Genomic DNA, 18161 nt, shown 5'->3' with positions numbered 1-18161 from the left:
TCTGGTTCCTCTGCCTTTTCTAAATCCAGCTTGAACATCTGGAAGTTCACAGTTCATGTATTGTTGAAGCCTGGCTTGAATAATTTTGAGCATTACTTTGCTAGCATGCGAGTGCAGCACTTTCACAGCATCATCTCACCTGCAATGAGATTCATGAGTATACACATGGATACTTTTGCCCCAGCACCCAAACTCTGAACATATCTCCACTTTTCACCCACACAACTGTCCCTTGGCCTTTCCTTGGACCATGCTGGAAGGGGAGACCTGGAGAAGGTATCTGGAAGCAGACTTTGGCAGGAAATTATAGATTCCTGGGAATTCAGTGTATGATCCAGAAATATGAGCCCAGGTTTGAGTTAGGTACCTCCCCTTGTCCCCACAAAACTCCCATTTTATGAGAAGAGTTACAGTTGGAAGATGGCAGATTAGAACCTTCTAAAGCACTATCTGAAAGACAAAGTTAGTGACTTAAGTTACTTAATTTTAATATTGGCTATATGTATTGAACACCATGCATTCTTCCATTTTCAATAAGGATTCAGCATCTTGTGGCTATGGTATATTTTCTTTTATAGCTCACAGTATTTTCTGATGATATAAATATTTCATGAAAATTATTAGCAATTAAAATGTATTAAATGTAGAAATTTTTGAATACATTAATACTTCTGATTCCAATCTAATAGCCTGAATTTTTTACTACTATTGTATTTAGAAAGTACAATTATGTCATAATATTTATAAAGTTTGAAACTGTTACCTGTTTGAGTTTTATTGCCTTTAAAAAAATTCTCGTCTCCTTTGTTTTTTAAGTCTATTTAATGTTTTAAGAAATATTATAAAGTCAGTTAAATATCATCATAGAGAAGAGAAATATATAGTAAAAATCCCTACAAAGTAATATTATTGGAATTGTTAGATATTCCTTATTTTGCTAGTGTGATTTTTTTTTATACCTTTTTTCTGACCATGTATATGGTAAATTTATACTTTAGGTAATTAGTGTGTTTCTTTTTAACAAAGAAGCATAGTATAGAAATGATTGAACAGATATCAAACTGATAGATAACCCTGTGAAATAACCAGTACCTATTAAATAATCAAAAGAATGAAGAGAATGTGAAAATGGATGGAAAACATTAAGGTAATATGACTGGTGAAAACAAGTCCTGAACAGAATTCTGAACATACACTTTAAAGGGGACTGTGGATACTTGCAGAGAATACAAGGCCTTGCTTGCCGTATGTCATACAATAGAAGGTCAGGCTCCTGAAACTCCAGGGAGGTAATTCAAAAAATATTGGGTTCAACACATTATTAACTAGCATATTTTTCTTCAAGAAATAGCAAAAGCTCAAAATTAAAGATTATTCAAGGAGACTGTAAACCATCAATTACTAACCTACATTAGGAATATTGATGCAGTGTCTTAAACTCTTTTGTGACTACTCCAGTGAAAGGAAAATGTTCTGAGTTAAAACATTCTTTCGTATCATGAGAGACAAGTATTTAGGTTGGATTGTGGTATCTGTGTGCATGCACACACACACACACACACACAAACACACATTTGTATATTCTGTATTCTGCACCTCTTCAAAATCAGACATAATTGGGTTGCTATAACTGGAAAGGATATGATAAAAGTTGTATTATTGTAATGCCATTTAGTTTTTGAGACTGCAGATTAAGTGCTCTCAAATCTCAGAGGGATTTTTTTATTTACATATTTTCTTAGTTTTTAAAAATCTGTGCAAATATTATATTACTGTTGATAATCGTGGAGCACATGAGTGATGTTTGCTTTTAAAAATAGTTTTAAGATGTTTGAGAGACAGGAATAATTTTATTTTTCTCTTTTTCAAATGGAACCACACAGATGATTGCTACATCTTTGACTTGCTATTGTACCAATATGGAAAACACATACGGATTAGAAGTAGTTGGTCATATTCCAAAAGGGTAATGTAGTCTTTTTTCTTTCTCTCTTTCCTTTTGTTTGTTTGTTGATGGAGGAAGCAAATGGGGAGTAGGTGGGTATGAATTTTATTTCTTTCAAAGGCTATATGTGGTACAAAATTCTAGTTAATTTCTATTTTACAGTGATAGAAGCAGTTCACAATAAAGAAAAATAACTTCTTTAAGTATATATCTATTATTTGAGAAGTTGATAACTATTTTTTACAGTATTGCTTCAAGTAAAAGATTTGGAGATTATTAATACACATCATTTGAAAAAGAAAGCAGAACATTGAATTTCCAAATTAGAGTCATGCTCTAGTCTTCCCTCTTCTACTCACACATTCCTATGACTATTTTTATTTCACTTAAAATATAGTAAAAATACACAAGCATCATCTTAAGTAGAAAACATATAGACATGAATGGTAGGCACTGGTGAAAGAGAGAGTGGAAATAGAAATGAGAGCATGTTTCCCACCTGTCTTAAAGCCTTCCTTTGGACACGAAGAGAAGATTAACAAAAGGAAAACGTGTTCACCCTGAAAGCACAAAATAATTTTCCAAATATATCCTGAAAGAAAGCAACATCATCTTAGGGGAGAAAGAGGATGTCTTATGAATCATTCTCTTTTAATGGGCTGTGCTATACACCAATATTTATAGATTTGGGGCAAAATTAGAGTTGTTGGCTTCTCTATATTTTTATCTTCCAGACATAGGCCAATAGTGATTATTGGAATCATCTTGTGTTTTCTGAAGGGTTCTCTACTTTACCTTCAAATTCAGTTTATTGTTTTTTTATTCCTACAGGTTAATTTATCATTATTAATAATTAGGCAAGCTTGATTTTCATGAAACAAAATTTCTTACAGTTTGAAACACTTTTATGTATATGTCTTAGGCGTGTAATGGTACGAATCAGTTTGACGTAGGATTAAACTTGAGGGAGTGGGCAAAAAATACCATGCCTCTCCTTCATCTAGTCTAGTTATCCTTTGTTTTGAGTGACTTTTACAAACTCATCTTCTTAAAGAATCATAGAAAAAGCATGGCATTGATAAGAGATGGAGCTGAGGTTGAATCCCAGCTCTACCATCACTTTGTGATTAAGATACATTTTTTAGAATGTTTTCTTCTCTATACATTACACTCATGGTACTTGATCTGGGGATTGTGGGGAGAATTTAATAAAACTGCTACTGTGAAAGTGCTGAACATTCAGTTTACATGCTCAATATTACATCAACATAAATTATTTCCCCCTTTTCTTCTATTCTTGCCCCAGAGGGATTTTTCTTTAAAGACAGAAGGTAAGTGTCACATAGCATCATCAGGGATAAATAAACAATGATACTTTGGCTCAAGTGGTTTTCAAAAAAAAAAAAAAAAGACAATGACTGGGTAATAGTTGGAAGAAATATTTTAAACAGTTGTTTAAAACTGAGAAATAGAAGTTGCACAAGCCTCTTAGCCTCATCCACAGGAGGGCAGACAGAAGAAGCAGGAAGACTACAATCCCACCAACTTCAAGAACAAAAACTACAACCACAGAAAGTTAATCAAAATGAAAAGCCAGAGGGTTATGTTCCAGCTGAAGGAACAAGATAAAATCAAACTAAAAGAACAACTAAATGAAGTGGAGAGGGAAAGCTTCAGAAAAAAGAGTTCAGAATGATAGTGAAGATGATCCAAGGTCCTGGGGAAAGAGTGGAGAAGATACAAGAAATGTTTACCAAAGACCTAGAGGAGCTAAAGGACAAAGAAATGGAGATGAACAATCCACTAGAAGGAATCAAGAGCAGGATAACTGAGGAAGAAGAATGGATAAGTGACCTGGAAGGGAAAATGGTGGAAATCATTGCAGCAAAGCAGAATATAGAAGAAAAGAATGAAAAGAAACGAAGACAGCCTGAGAGACTTCTGAGACAACATTAATGCACCAGCATTCACATTATAGGGGTGCCAGAAGATGAAGAGACTGAGAAAGCACCTGAGAAAATGTTTGAAGAGATAATAGTTGAAAACTTCCCTAACGTGGGAAAAGAAATAATCAACCAAACCCTTGAAGTGCAGAGAGTCCTAGTTAGGATAAACCCAAGGAGGAATACACTGAGACACATAACAATCAAACTGACAACAATTTGAGACAAACGAAATGTTAAAAGCAACAAGGGAAGCATGACACATACCCTTGTATGTTTTATGTATTAACAGCTGATTCCTCAACCAAAATTCTACAAGTCACAAAGGGATGGCACAATGTATTTAAGGTAATGAAAGGGAAAAACTTACAACCAAGAATAGTCTAACCAGCATGACTTTGCTCAGATTTGATGGAGAAATCAAAAGTTTTACAGACAAACAAAAAATTAAGAGAACTCACTAGCAACAAATAGGTGCCCAATATGCTACTGGAGATCAGTGGAGAAATATCTCCAGAAAGAATGAAGGGATGAAGCCAAAGCAAAAACAATACCCAGCTGTGGATGTGACTAGTGATGCAAGCAAGGTCCGATGCTGTAAAGAGCAATATTGCATAGGAACCTGGAACGTCAGGTCCATGAATCAAAGCAAATTGGAAGTGGTCAAACAAGAGATGGCAGGGGTGAACATCGACATTCTAGGAATCAGTGAACTAAAATGGACTGGAATGGGTGAATTTAACTCAGATGACCATTATATCTACTACTGCGGAAGGAATCCCTCAGAAGAAATGGAGTAGCCATCATGGTCAACAAAAGAGTCTGAAATGCAGTACTTGGATGCAATCTCAAAAACAACAGAATGATCTCTGTTCATCTCCAAGGCAAACCATTCAATATCACAGTTATCCAAGTCTATGCCCCAACAAGTAACACTGAAGAAACTGAAGTTGAACGGTTTTATGAAGACCTAAAAGACCTTTTAGAACTAACACCCAAAAAAGATGTCCTTTTCATTATAGGGGACTGGAATGCAAAAGTAGGAAGTCAAGAAACACCTGCAGCAACAGGCAAATTTGGCCTTGGAATGCAGAATGAAGCAGGGCAAAGACTAATAGAGTTTTGCCAAGAAAATGCACTGGTCATAGCAAACACCCTCTTCCAACAACACAAGAGAAGACTCTACACATGGACATCACCAGATGGTCAACACCAAAATCAGACTGATTATATTCTTTGCAGCCAAAGATGAGGAAGCTCTATACAGTCAACAAAAACAAGACCAGGAGCTGACTGTGGCTCAGATCATGAACTCCTTATTACCAAATTCAGACTCAAATTGAAGAAAGTAGGGAAAACCGCTAGACCATTCAGGTATGACCTAAATCAAATCCCTTATGATTATACAGTGGAAGTGGGAAATAGATTTAAGGGCCTAGATCTGATAGATAGAGTGCCTGATGAACTATGGACTGAGGTTTGTGACATTGTACAGGAGACAGGGATGAAGACCATCCCCATGGAAAAGAAATGCAAAAAAGCAAAGTGGCTGTCTGGGGGGGCCTTACAAATAGCTGTGAAAAGAAGAGAAGTGAAAAGCCAAGGAGAAAAGGCAAGATATAAGCATTTGAACTCAGAGTTCCAAAGAAAAGCAAGAAGAGATAAGAAAGCCTTCTTTAGCAATCAATGCAAAGAAATAGAGGAAAACAACAGAATGGGAAAGACTAGAGATCTCTTTAAGAAAATGAGAGATACCAAGGGAACATTTCATGCAAAGATGGGCTCAATAAAGGACAGAAATGGTATAGACCTAACAGAAGCAGAAGATATTAAGAAGAAGTGGCAAGAATACATGAAGAACTGTACAAAAAAGCTCTTCACGACCCAGATAATCATGATGGTGTGATCACTAATCTAGAGCCAGACATCCTGGAATGTGAAGTCAAGTGGGCCTTGGAAAGCATTGCTATGAACAAAGCTAGTGGAGGTGATGAAATTTCAGTTGAGCTGTTTCAAATCCTGAAAGATGATGCTGTGAAAGTGCTGCACTCAATATGCCAGCAAATTTGGAAAACTCAGCAGTGGCCACAGGACTGGAAAAGGTCAGTTTTCATTCCAATCCCTAAGAAAGGCAATGCCAAAGAATGCTCAAACTACTGCACTATTGCACTCATCTCACATGCTAGTAAAGTAATGCTCACAATTCTCCAAGCCAGGCTTCAGCAATACGTGAACTGTGAACTTCCTGATGTTCAAGCTGGTTTTAGAAAAGGCAGAGGAACCAGAGATCAAATTGCCAACATCTGCTGAATCATGGAAAAAGCAAGAGAGTTCCAGAAAAGCATCTATTTCTGCTTTATTGACTATGCTAAAGCCTTTGACTATGTGGATCACAATAACCTGTGGAAAATTCTGAGAGAGATGGGAATATCAGGCCACCTGACCTGCCTCTTGAGAAACCTGTATGCAGGTCAGGAAGCAGCAATTAGAACTGGAGATGGAACAGCTGACTGGTTCCAAATAGCAAAAGGAGAACGTCAAGACTGTATATTGTCACCCTGCTTATTTAACATATGCAGAGTACATCATGAGAAACGCTGGGCTGGAAGAAACACAAGCTGGAATAAAGGTTGCCGGGAGAAATATCAATAACCTCAGATATGCAGATGACACCACCCTTATGGCAGAAAGTGAAGAGGAGCTACAAAGCCTCTTGATGAAAGTGAAAGAGGAGAGTGAAAAAGTTGGCTTAAAGCTCAACATTCAGAAAACTAAGATCATGGCATCCGGTCCCATCACTTCATGGGAAATAGATGGGAAACAGTGGAAACAGTGTCAGACTTTATTTGGGGGGGCTCCAAAATCACTGCAGATGGCGATTGCAGCCATGAAATTAAAAGACGCTTACTCCTTGGAAGAAAAGTTATGACCAACCTGGATAGTATATTCAAAAGTAGGCATTACTTTGCTGACTAAGGTCCGTCTAGTCAAGGTTATGGTTTTTCCAGTAGTCATGTATGCATGTGAGAGTTGAACTGTGAAGAAGGCTGAGTGCCGAAGAATTGATGCTTTTGAACTGTGGTGTTGGAGAAGACTCTTGAGAGTCCCTTGGACTGCAAGGAGATCCAACTAGTCCATTCTGAAGGAGATCAGCCCTGGGATTTCTTTGGAAGGAATGATGCTAAAGCTGAAACTCTAGTACTTTGGCCACCTCATGCGAAGAGTTGACTCATTGGAAAAGACTCTGATTCTGGGAGGGATTGGGGGCAGGAAGAGAAGGGGATGACAGAGGATGACATTGCTGGATGGCATCACGGGTCGATGGATGTGAGTCTGAGTGAACTCCAGGAGATGGTGATGGACAGAGAGGCCTGGCGTGCTGTATTCATGGGGTCACAAAGATTCGGACACGGCTGAGCGACTGAACTGAACTGAACTGAAAGGAACTTCTCTAGGCACAAACTTAAGAGAAGGAAAAGACCTTCAAATATAAACCCAGAACAACTAAGAAAATGGTAATAAGATCATACATATTGATATTTATCTTAAATGTAAATGGATTAGATGCACCAACCAAAGACAGTGGATTTGCTGGGTGGATTAAAAAAAGACCCATATGTATTCTGTTTACAGAAGACCCACTGCAGACCTAGGGACACTGACAGACTGAGAGTAAAGGAATGGGAGAATGTATTCTCTGCAAGTGGAGATCATAATAAAACTGAAGCAGCAATACTCATATCAGAAAAAATAGGCTTCAAAGCAAAGGCTGTTGTAAGAGACGAGGAGGACACTACATAATGATCAATAATTCAGTCCAAGAAAAAGATAAAACAATTATAAATATATATGCACCCAACACAGGGGCACCTCAAAACAGAACCCATTTGCAGAGCAGCAGTGAAGATGCAGACATAGAGAAAAGACTTGTGGACTCAGTGGGGGAAGGAGAGGGTGGGACAAACAGAGAATAGTATGTAAATATATACATTACCAATGTAAAATAGAGAGCAAGTGGGAATTTGCTGTGTGACACGGGGGGCTCAATGAAGTGCTCTGTGACAAGCCAGAGGGTTGGGATGGGGTGGAAGATGGGAAGGGGGACTCAGGAGGGAGGGGACATGTGTATACCTGTGGCTGACTCATCTTGATGTAGGGCAGAAACCAACACAGTATTGTAAAGCAATTTTCCTCCAATTTAAAAAAAAAAACTATATAAAAAAAACACAAACATGGCAGCTAAACAATGTGCTACTAAATAACCAATGGATCACTGAAGAAAATGAAAGTTAAACCTTCCAAAACCTATGGGATGCTGCAAAAGCAGTTCTAAGAAAGAAGTTTATAGCAATATACTCCTACCACTTTTACCTCAAGAAACAAGGAAAAAAACCTAACCTTACACTTAAAACAACTAGAGAAAGAACAAATAAAACCTGAAGTTAAGTAGAAGGAAATAAATCATACAGATCAGAGCAGAAATTAATGAAATAGAGACAGAGAAAATAATTGCAAAGATTGATGAAGTTAAGAGATGGTTCTTTGAAAAGCAAAAGTGATAAACCTTTAGTCAGACTCATCCAGGAAAAAAAAAGAGAGAAGACTCAAATCAATAAAATTAGTAGTGAGAAAAGTTACAACTGACTCTACAAAAATACAAAGGATCATAAAAGACTACTATGAGCAACTGTATGCTAATAAAATGGATGACCTTGAAGAAATGGACATATTATTAGAAAGATACAGTCTCCCAAGATTGAATCATGAAGAATCAGAAAATATGGCAGACCAATCACAAATACTGAAATTGCAACTGTGAATAAAAAACTCCCACCAAACAAAAATCCAGGCCATGATGGCTTCACAGTCAAATTCTATCAAACATTTAGAGAAGAGCTAATACCTATCCTTCTGAAACTGTTCCAAAAAATTGCAGAGGAAGGAACATTTCCAAACTCATTTTATGAGGCCACCATCACCCTGATACCAAAACCAGAAAAAGATACCATGAAAAAAGAAAATTACAGGCCAATATCACTGATGACCATAGATGCAAAAATTCTCAACAAAATACTAGCAATCTGAATCCCACAATACATTAAAAAGATCATACATATTGATCAAATGGGCTTCATACCAGGGATGCAAGTATTTTTCAAGATCTACATATCAGTCAGTGTGATAAACCACATCAATAAATGAAGAATAAAAAATACATGATCATCTCAGTTAATACATAAAAGGTTTCAATAAAATTCAGCGCCTATTTTTGCTAAAATGTCTCCAGAAAGTGAGCACAGAGAGAATACACTTCAACATAATAAAAAGCCATAAGACAAGCCTACAGCTAACATCATAGTCAACAGTGAAAATCTGAAAGTATTTCCTCAAAGATAAGGAAGAAGACAAGAATTCCATTCTTTCCACTTATCGAACACAGTTTGGAAGTCCAATCCACGGTAATCAGAGAAGAAAATGAATACAAGGAATCCAAATGGGGAAAGAAGAAGTAAAACAGTCATTGCTTGCAGATGACATGATGCTATACACAGAAGATCTTAAAGATGCTACCAGAGAGCTACTAGAAATCATCAATGAATTTGGTAGATTTGCAGGTTACAAAGCTAATAGAAACATCACTTTGCCAACAAAAGTTCTTATAGTCAAAGCTATGGTTTTTCCAGTAGCCATGTACGGATGTGAGAGTTGGACGGTAGAGAAGGCTGAGCACTGAAGAATAAATGCTTTTGAACCATGGTGTTGGAGAAGACTCTTGAGAGTCCTGTTAACTGCAAGGAGATCCAACCAGTCCATCCTAAAGGAAATCAGTCCTGAATATTCATTGGGAGGACTGATGTTGAAGCTGAAACTCCAATACTTTGGCCACCTGATGCGAAGAACTGACTCATTTGAAAAGACCCTGATGTTGGGAAAGATTGAAGGTGGGAGAGAAGGGGATGACAGAGGATGAGATGGTTGGATGGCATCACCAACTCAATGGACATGAATTTGAGCAAACTCTGGGGGATAGTGAGGGACAGGGAAGCAGGCTGCACTGCAGTCCATGGGGTCGTAAAGAGTCAGATATGACTGAGCAACTGAACAACAACAACAAAGATTTGCAAGTTACAAAATTAATACACAGAAATCACTTGCATTTCTATACATTAACAATGAAATATTAGTAAGAGATATTCAAGAAACAATTCCATTTATTATCACACCAAAAAGAATAAAATACCTAAGAATAAGATTATTTGAAGAGACTAAAGACCTATACTCAGAAAACTATAAGATGTTGATGAAAGAAATCAAAGGCACAAAGAGATGGAAAGATATAACATGTTTGTAGATTAGAAGAATCGATATTGGCTAAATTACCATACTACCCAAGGCAATCTACAGATTCAGTGCACTCCCTATCAAATCACCAGTGGCATTTTTCATAGAATTAGAACAAAAAATCTTAAAATTTGTATGGAGACACAATAGACCCAGAATGGCCAAAGCAGTCTTGAAAAAGAAAGAGCTCTAAGAACCATGTGCCTGATTTCAGATTATACTACAAATCAAAACAGGATGGGACTAGAACAAAAATAGAAACATAGATTAATGGAACAGGATTGAAAGTGCAGAAATGAACTCACACACTTCTGGTTAATTAATCTATGACAAAGGAGGCAAGACAACATAATGTTGGAAAGATGGTCTCTTCAACAAAAGGTGCTGGGAAAATTGGACAGCGACATGTAAAAAATGAAATTTGTGTGCTGTGTGTTTAGCTGCTTAGTTATGTCCAAACCTTTGCTACCCCATGGACTGTATTCCACCAGGCTCCTCTGTCCATGGGGATTCTCCAGGCAATACTGGAGTGGGTTCACGTGCCCTCTTCCAGAGATCCAACCTAGAGATCTAACCCAGGTCTCCCACAGTGCAGGCAGATTCTTTACCATCAGAGCCACCAGGGAAGCTCAAGAATACTGGAGTCCTTCTCCAGGGGATCTTCCTGATCCAGGAATCAACCCAGGGTTTCTTGTTTGGCAGGTGGATTCTTTACTAGCTGAGCTATCAGGGAAGTCCTGGAGCGGGTTGCCATGCCCTCCTCCAGGAGATCTTCTCAACCCAGGGACTGAACCTAGGCCTCCCACATAGCAGGTGAATTCTTTACCTTCTGAGTCACCAGCAAAGCCCACATGTTAAAAAGTGAAATTAGATCATTCTTTGACATCATACAGAAAAATAAGCTCAAAATGGTTTAAAGATCTAAATATGACAATGAACACGATAACACTCCCAGAGGAAAACATAGGCAGAGCACTCTGATGTAAATCACAGCAATATCTTTCTTAATCTGTCTCCCAGAATATGGAAATAAAAACAAAAATATGCAAATAGGATGTACTTAAACTCAAAACTTTTGCATAGCAAAGGAAACAATAAAGAAAAGACATACTGGGAAAAAATATTTGCTAAGAATGTGACTGACAAGGAGTTAGTTTCCAAAACTTACCAACAGCTCATGATACTTAACAGCATTAAAATAAATAATCCAGTTTAGAAATGGGCAGAAGACCTAAATAGACATTTCTCAAAAGAAGATATACCGATGACCAAGAAGCACATAACAAGATGTTCAACATCACTAATTATTAGACAAAAGCAATTCAAAACCTCAGTGAGGTATCATCTCACACCAGCCAGAATTTGTTGTTTAGTCACTCCGTCACGTGACTCTTTGTGACCCCATGGACTGCAGCATGCCAGGCTTCCCCTGATCATTTTCCAGCCAGAATGGCTATCATCAAACCACAATGGTCGTTCACAAACAGTAAGTGCTGGAGAGGGTGTGGAGAGAAGGGAGCCCTCCTACATTGTTGGTGTGAATGTGTTGTAGTGGTACTGCTACTATATAGCACAGTATGGAGGGTTCTTAAAAATCTAAAAACAGAGCTAACATATGACCCTGCAGTCCCACTCCTGGGGATATATCTGGAGCAAAATATAATCTGAAAGGGTACACGCAACCTGTGTTCATTGCAGCACTGTATACACTAGCCAAGAAATGGCAGCAACCTAAATGTCTGTTGACAGTAATGGATAATTGTATGTGTAGACAATGAAATATTACTCAGCTATTGAAAGGAATGAAATAATGTCATGTGCAGCAACATGGATGAACCTAGAGAATGTCATAGTGAATAAAGTAAGTCAGATAGAGAAGGAGAAATATTGTATGATAGCCTTGATATGTGGAACCTAAAAAAATGATGCAAATGTACTTACAGAGCATAAAGAGACTCGCAAACTTAAAGAACAAACTTACGGTTGTTGGGGAAAAGGATTGGGGAAGGGGTAGTTAAGGAGTTTGGGATGGGCATGTACACACTGCTGTATTTAACGTGGGTAACCAGCAAAGACCTTCCATAGCACATGGAACTCTGCTCAATATTAGTGGCAGCCGGGATGGGAGGGGAGTTTGGGAAAGAGTGGATACATATGTATGCATGGCTGAGTCCTTTTGCTTCCCACCTGAAATTATCACAACGTTGTTAGTCTGCTACACTGCAATAAAAAAAAAAACCAAAAGTAAAACTGAGAAACAGTGTTAGCTCTTAAGTTGTCCCATGTTTTGCAACAGAGGGTAGATGGAGCCTATATAGATATTTTTCATAACATATGGTACATAGAGTCACAAAATAAAATTCAACTAAGTACACTTAGAGGTCTATTTGGTTTCTTCAGTAATTCCTTAATTGAGCAGCAGCCCATCTACCAAATCAAAAGCCTCTTTGAAGAGCTAAACAAAAGGAGTTATAGTCAGGAGGACAGGAAAAGGGAGTTTTTAGCAGAGTGGATTGTTTCAGGTAAGTTCACCTTCCTGTGGGATATGGAAGGGCACATTACCTCACTGGTGTTGACCAGGTAATTCCAGGCTGACTGACTCAGGTTATATTCCTGGAATAAGGTAAAACTTCACTTAAGTTAGGTATTAATTCTTGATTTGCTTACATGGGGCTTAGCACAAATGACTCCACAGTGGGCCTGTTGTCTCTTTTTTTAACAATCATTAAGTGCACCATGAAAGGGTCAAGTTAAAAACATAATTAACTCAATGGCAAACTTAAGGATTAGCTCAAAGAATCATAGCTCACAGTAAACTAGTGTTTGCATACAGTACTGTGGTATTCAAGGCAGGAAATACAGTTTCTAGTGCCAGCCACATAAATGTTTCAAAAGATTCAATAAAAGAATGTTCTGGATTTGCTTTAGTTCTGATGCAGGAAATTTTTGTTGAGTCAAAGTTTCTGTGCTATAACTTAAATTTCCTGGAAGTAAATGAAAGTTAAATGTGTGGTGCTCTCTCTATGGTGTGCTTTGTGATTTTGCTTTTTTCCAAAAAATGTAGAGAATAAAAGGCTTCTAAGGGCAAGGCTGCTTGGTTTTCTCAGGGGTGTTTCATGTATTTTGTGTCAACTTCAGAGTCATTACCATAGTTGAATTCGCTGCAAGTTGTTAAAGAAATTACATATGAGTTGATGAGTTCGATATGGTCTTTCTTTCACAGAATTCCTCCACCTCGAGCTCCCCCAATGAACATCCTCTCTGCGGTCATCACTGAAGCCTTTGGAGTGGCACTTGTCGGCTATGTGGCCTCACTGGCTCTTGCGCAAGGATCTGCCAAAAAATTCAGATACTCAGTTGATGACAATCAGGTGTAGTATGTCCCAGTCCCTCTCCACACCTCTCCATAGCTACTGTGTCATTTTGACGTGTACTCCCAGATGCTGAAAATGTTGAACTTATGAAAAATACAGCTCCCCTAAGTGTATAACAAGAATGGATAGCACAAGCCAAAACAAAAATCTGTAAATCATTGATAGAAAGGTGAAAATCTGAGCTTTGTGGGTTGGTTATAGTACACTTTTGTTTTTAAATAGAGGGATATCTTGATGTTCCTTTTGTTTTTAGGAGAAAATCTAAATATATTTATGATTGCATGCCAACTTTTAAAAAAAATTCGGATTTCAAAGTACAAAGAACACTATTACTCTTCTTAGTGAAAAACTAAAGGATGAAAGGGCTTCTCAGCATACAAAGGATGCAGATTTTATTGAGAATGTTTCTGAATCTACTTCTGCTAGTGTTTTGTCCCAAAGCCCATGGCCCTACATTCCTACACAGGTCTGCAGACATAGCTGTGCAGGAGGGGTTAGAAGGCCAAAGTACGTCTGTCTAAATCTCACTCTGAAATGGTTTCTATGCCCCAGTTTTGTCATCTGTACAAAAAGCAGACTTATTCATTCAACAGATGTGTATTGAACCCTACTATATGGCAGACACCAGTCTAGGAACAAGGGATAGAATGGTGCATAACACAGGCTGTGTCTTTCTTCATCTCAGAATCGCCCAGTGGCTTCCCATAGTACTTAGATTAAAAGCCTATTGCCAAGGCTTACAAGGCCCTACCTGACCTTGCTACCATCCCTTTTCTTCTATGATCTCATATTTTTTTTGTAGCCTGTTCTAGCCTCACTTCCTTCCTTGTTTTTTTCTTGAGTTTACTAGCTATGTTGCTAGCTCAGGATGTCTGTACTTGCTGTTCCCTTTTCCAGAAATTCTATACCCTCAAGTAGCTGCATTCCTCCTTTATTTAAATATTTCTTTCTTAGAGAGGCCTTGCTTGGTAAGCTAAAATCCCAGTCTCCAAAACTTTCCACTCTCTGTTTTACTTTCTGTATTCATCTTGTTTATTGGTAGCATCTCTCCACTAGAACACCAGTCTGTGAGGGCAGGGATTTTTATCTGTGTTCCTGGCAACAGCAGAAGCAGAAAAGTATGAGGAAGCTTCTGCAGGAATCCAGGTGACATCTGATGACCTGGCCCAGGATGTAGCAATGAAGGGGCTGGGAAGTGGACAGATTGTGAATTGGATGTGGGCACCATCTGGGCAAAGGGGAAGTCAAGACTCTGTCTGAAGCTTTTGGCCCAAACAAATAGAGCTTGAGGTGGGGAAGGGTGTGGGAGGACCAGAGAGGAAGTATGTAGAGCAATAGCCTGATTAATTAAGCTTGGGATACCTGTTAACCATTCAAATGAAAATGCTGAGTAATAGCTTGCCTATACCAGTCTAAGTTCAAAAGAGTGGTCTAGGCTTAGAGATATAAATATGGCAGCTGTCAACATGTTTTGGGGTAGCTCAGAATAGAGAAAGAAGTGATCTAATATTTGTGATTATTTGTATGAGAAGGGACCACAGAGGAGGCTGAGAAGCGGTGGGCAGGGAGGTCGGAGGAAACCGGGAGGGTGAGAGGCTCAGGAGGGACCAGGAAGGAGGCTTGAAGGCGGAGAATGCGAGCGATCGTGTCAAATGCCACCTTTACTGCCTGGGGAGGTAGGAATTAACCATCGGATTTTGCACTCTGGAGGTCATAGGTGGAGTGGTGGGAACAAAACCCTTTATTGTAGTAACTTGAAACCTGAGTAAGTGGCAGCAGATACAGTAAATACCTTGTGCTTCCCTATAAAGTTGTTATTGTTACAGGATTGAATGAGTAAAGGGCTCAGAACAGTTTCTGGCTCATTGTAAGCACTCAGTAAATGTTAGCTATTTTTAGAATGATGGTTAAATTCCAACTAGTGGAGAGAACAGAAATAGAGTACAAAAGACGTCTCATTCTATGGCAAGCTTTATCTGTGGCCTCTAAAATTTGGGCTTCTCAGGTGGCACAGTGGTAAGAATCCACCTGTCCGTGCAGGAGACGCTAGCGATGCAGGTTCCATCTCTGGATCAGGAAGATCGCATCGAGTAGGAAACGGCAACCCACTCCAGTACTCTTGCTTCAATAAACAGACTCCTCCATGGACAGAGGAGTCTGGCCGGCTATAGTCCATGGTGTCGTAAAGAGTTGGGCATGACTGAGCACATCTCACACACACACACACACACACACACACACACGCTTAAAGTGGATTGTGATTAGGAAATGATACATTTCCCTGCTATCATTCCGGTAGGAATTCCTGGCTCATGGCCTCAGCAACGTGATCGCTTCATTCTTCTTCTGTATTCCAAGTGCGGCTGCCATGGGAAGAACTGCTGGCCTCTACAGCACAGGAGCAAAGACACAGGTAACTTTATTCTCCAGCAGGCGCAGGACTGAGAGAGAGCAATGAGCGTCTCTCTACATTCCCGAGACTATTGCTATTTCTTTAGTCTCTGGAAACTAGCATCAAGGCAGTTTATTTGGTCTCTTTCTTAGGAACAATCCTTGAGAAGCTGAAGGATTCAATGAGCAGACAAAAGGAAAAAAGTCCTGTACTAGGGGCAGTTTTCTTGTTGTCAATCGTTGAGCAAAAGCTCCCTCTAGTGGTGCCTCTGATTTTACTTTTTGCTAATCTAACCCGTCAGTTTGAAATGTTAAAATCTTAGTTCATTTCCTTTATTTATTTATTTATTTTGGTATTAATTTTATTTATTTTTTATTTTTTTAATTAGTTTTTATTTTTTAAATTTTAATATCTTTAATTCTTACATGCGTTCCCTTTAAATAGAATGAAAGCCATTGTATGCAACATCAGTCCCTGATCCTGAAATTCCCGTCTATAGAGATGTACAAGTCTGTGAATAAGTAATACAATGTCTATCCACATTTTGGCTTAATGAAACAATTGTGTGTTTTAGGAACTCAAATCAATTTGACATTTTAGAGCCTCCTGTACACTAGTTATTATGCTCGATACTAGTAAGATATCAACGGTGGTAATTAAGATGATTCTGTGATGGTGAGGATGGTGGTGGTGTTGGTGGAAGCATATGTTGAGTTATATACCAAGCATTGCATGTCATGCTTTTTTTTTTTTTTAATAAATGAACTCATTTAATATTTTAGGAAACTCTATGAATGAGGCATAATTATTATCCTAGGTTTCCACATGAAAACATTGAGGAAAAGAGGGTTAAACTAATTTACCCAGGTCACGGAGCTAGGAAGTGGCAGAGCTGAGATTTGAATCCAGATAGATTACTCCAAATCTTGTATTTTTAACCACTGTTCTATACAAGGAAATTCATGTGTGTGTTTGTTTAATACATTAACACGAACAGCTAACCATTGTTAAAATAGTTCGTGCATATTTTATTTTATTTTTAGGACTTCTAAATTTTATTACTTGGTTGGGATGGGTCTTTGTTGCTGCACATAGGCTTTCTCCAGTTGCAGTCGGTGGGGGGCGCTCTTTGTCGCCCTGCATGAGCTCCGCACTGCAGCGGCTTCTCTTGCAGAGCGCACGCTATAGTCATGCGCTTCAGGAGTTGCAGCACGTGGGCTCAGTAGTTGTGGCACACGGCTTTGTCGCTCTGCGGCATGTAGGATCTTCTTGGACCAGAGATCCAACTGGTGTCTCTTGCACTGCAAGTGAACCTTTACCTACTGAGCAACAAATCCATTATTTAGTAGCCTACTTTATATTAAGCCCTTTTGGGGGTGTTGTAGAAGAGTAAATTTGAAAAGTGTATAGTTCTTGACCTTGGGAGAAAGTGGCAAGAGAAATATGGGTAAATGAACATTAAAATGTAGTATACAAGTAATAAAATTATTGATGAATGTACCATGGTGCAGGGGGGAAGCAGTAACAAATTCTGAATCTCTAATAGTGTGACATATTATTGCCACAACTCATCAGCAGAGATGTGTAATTCTCATTCACCGTTGTTTTACATGACAATTTGATTTTTAGGCAGCTCGTGATTTAAAGCATAAGTTCATAATGTGCATTGGCACAAACATTTTTACAAACTCTCAAATATTTGTAATCTAAATTTGAATGTTTAATATATAGTGTACTCACATATCATCCCTTACTCTGAAGACTTACATCTATAAAATTCTAGGATTCTATAGTGATTTCCACCTCGTTTCTTACAAGGATGAATGTGTGAGATTTCCTTTCATCAGTTCTGCATGATATTCTCTTTGTTAGAGTTCAGAAGAAATAAAAGGCACCCAAAATACTAATTCAGAGAAGCAAAGCTCAGCAGCACCGTATTTTTGTGCTGTTTTGCTTGTTGAGATTGTCCCTAATCTGCTCAACTAGTCCCATTAAACTGCACAAGGAAGTAATCTGATTTAATGTGCATACCCCAATTGAGGATGTGTTCCCATGGTAGTCATTTTGGCATTACAACTATTAAGTTTACGTGGGGATAACAGACATGATTTGAAGAAGGCACTGGGACAGCCAAGTCTTAAAAGTTTTGTTTTAAATAGGCTATT

General features: G+C 38.4%; 1 protein-coding gene across 13 annotated transcripts in view; it reads left to right on the top strand.

Moving 5' to 3' along the window:
* The window catches only part of SLC26A7 (solute carrier family 26 member 7), a 215392-nt gene that overhangs the window by 129569 nt on the left and 67662 nt on the right, over positions 1-18161 (top strand). For all 13 annotated transcript variants that reach the window (XR_006060883.2, XR_006060884.1, XM_042254498.2 and 10 more), the window contains 3 exons: positions 1884-1966; positions 13454-13601; positions 15904-16017. Coding sequence is in view for 11 of the 13 variants with exons in the window: in XM_042254498.2 (XP_042110432.1) it covers positions 1884-1966; positions 13454-13601; positions 15904-16017 (345 nt within the window). In the remaining 2 variants the exon portion in view is untranslated. The remainder of the gene's footprint in view (positions 1-1883; positions 1967-13453; positions 13602-15903; positions 16018-18161) is intronic.

This window comes from Ovis aries, chromosome 9 (genome assembly GCF_016772045.2).
Source record: "Ovis aries strain OAR_USU_Benz2616 breed Rambouillet chromosome 9, ARS-UI_Ramb_v3.0, whole genome shotgun sequence".
Lineage (NCBI taxonomy): Eukaryota > Metazoa > Chordata > Mammalia > Artiodactyla > Bovidae > Ovis > Ovis aries.
The sequence above is the reverse complement of the archived record's forward strand: the minus strand, read 5'-3'. Positions and strand labels throughout refer to the sequence as shown.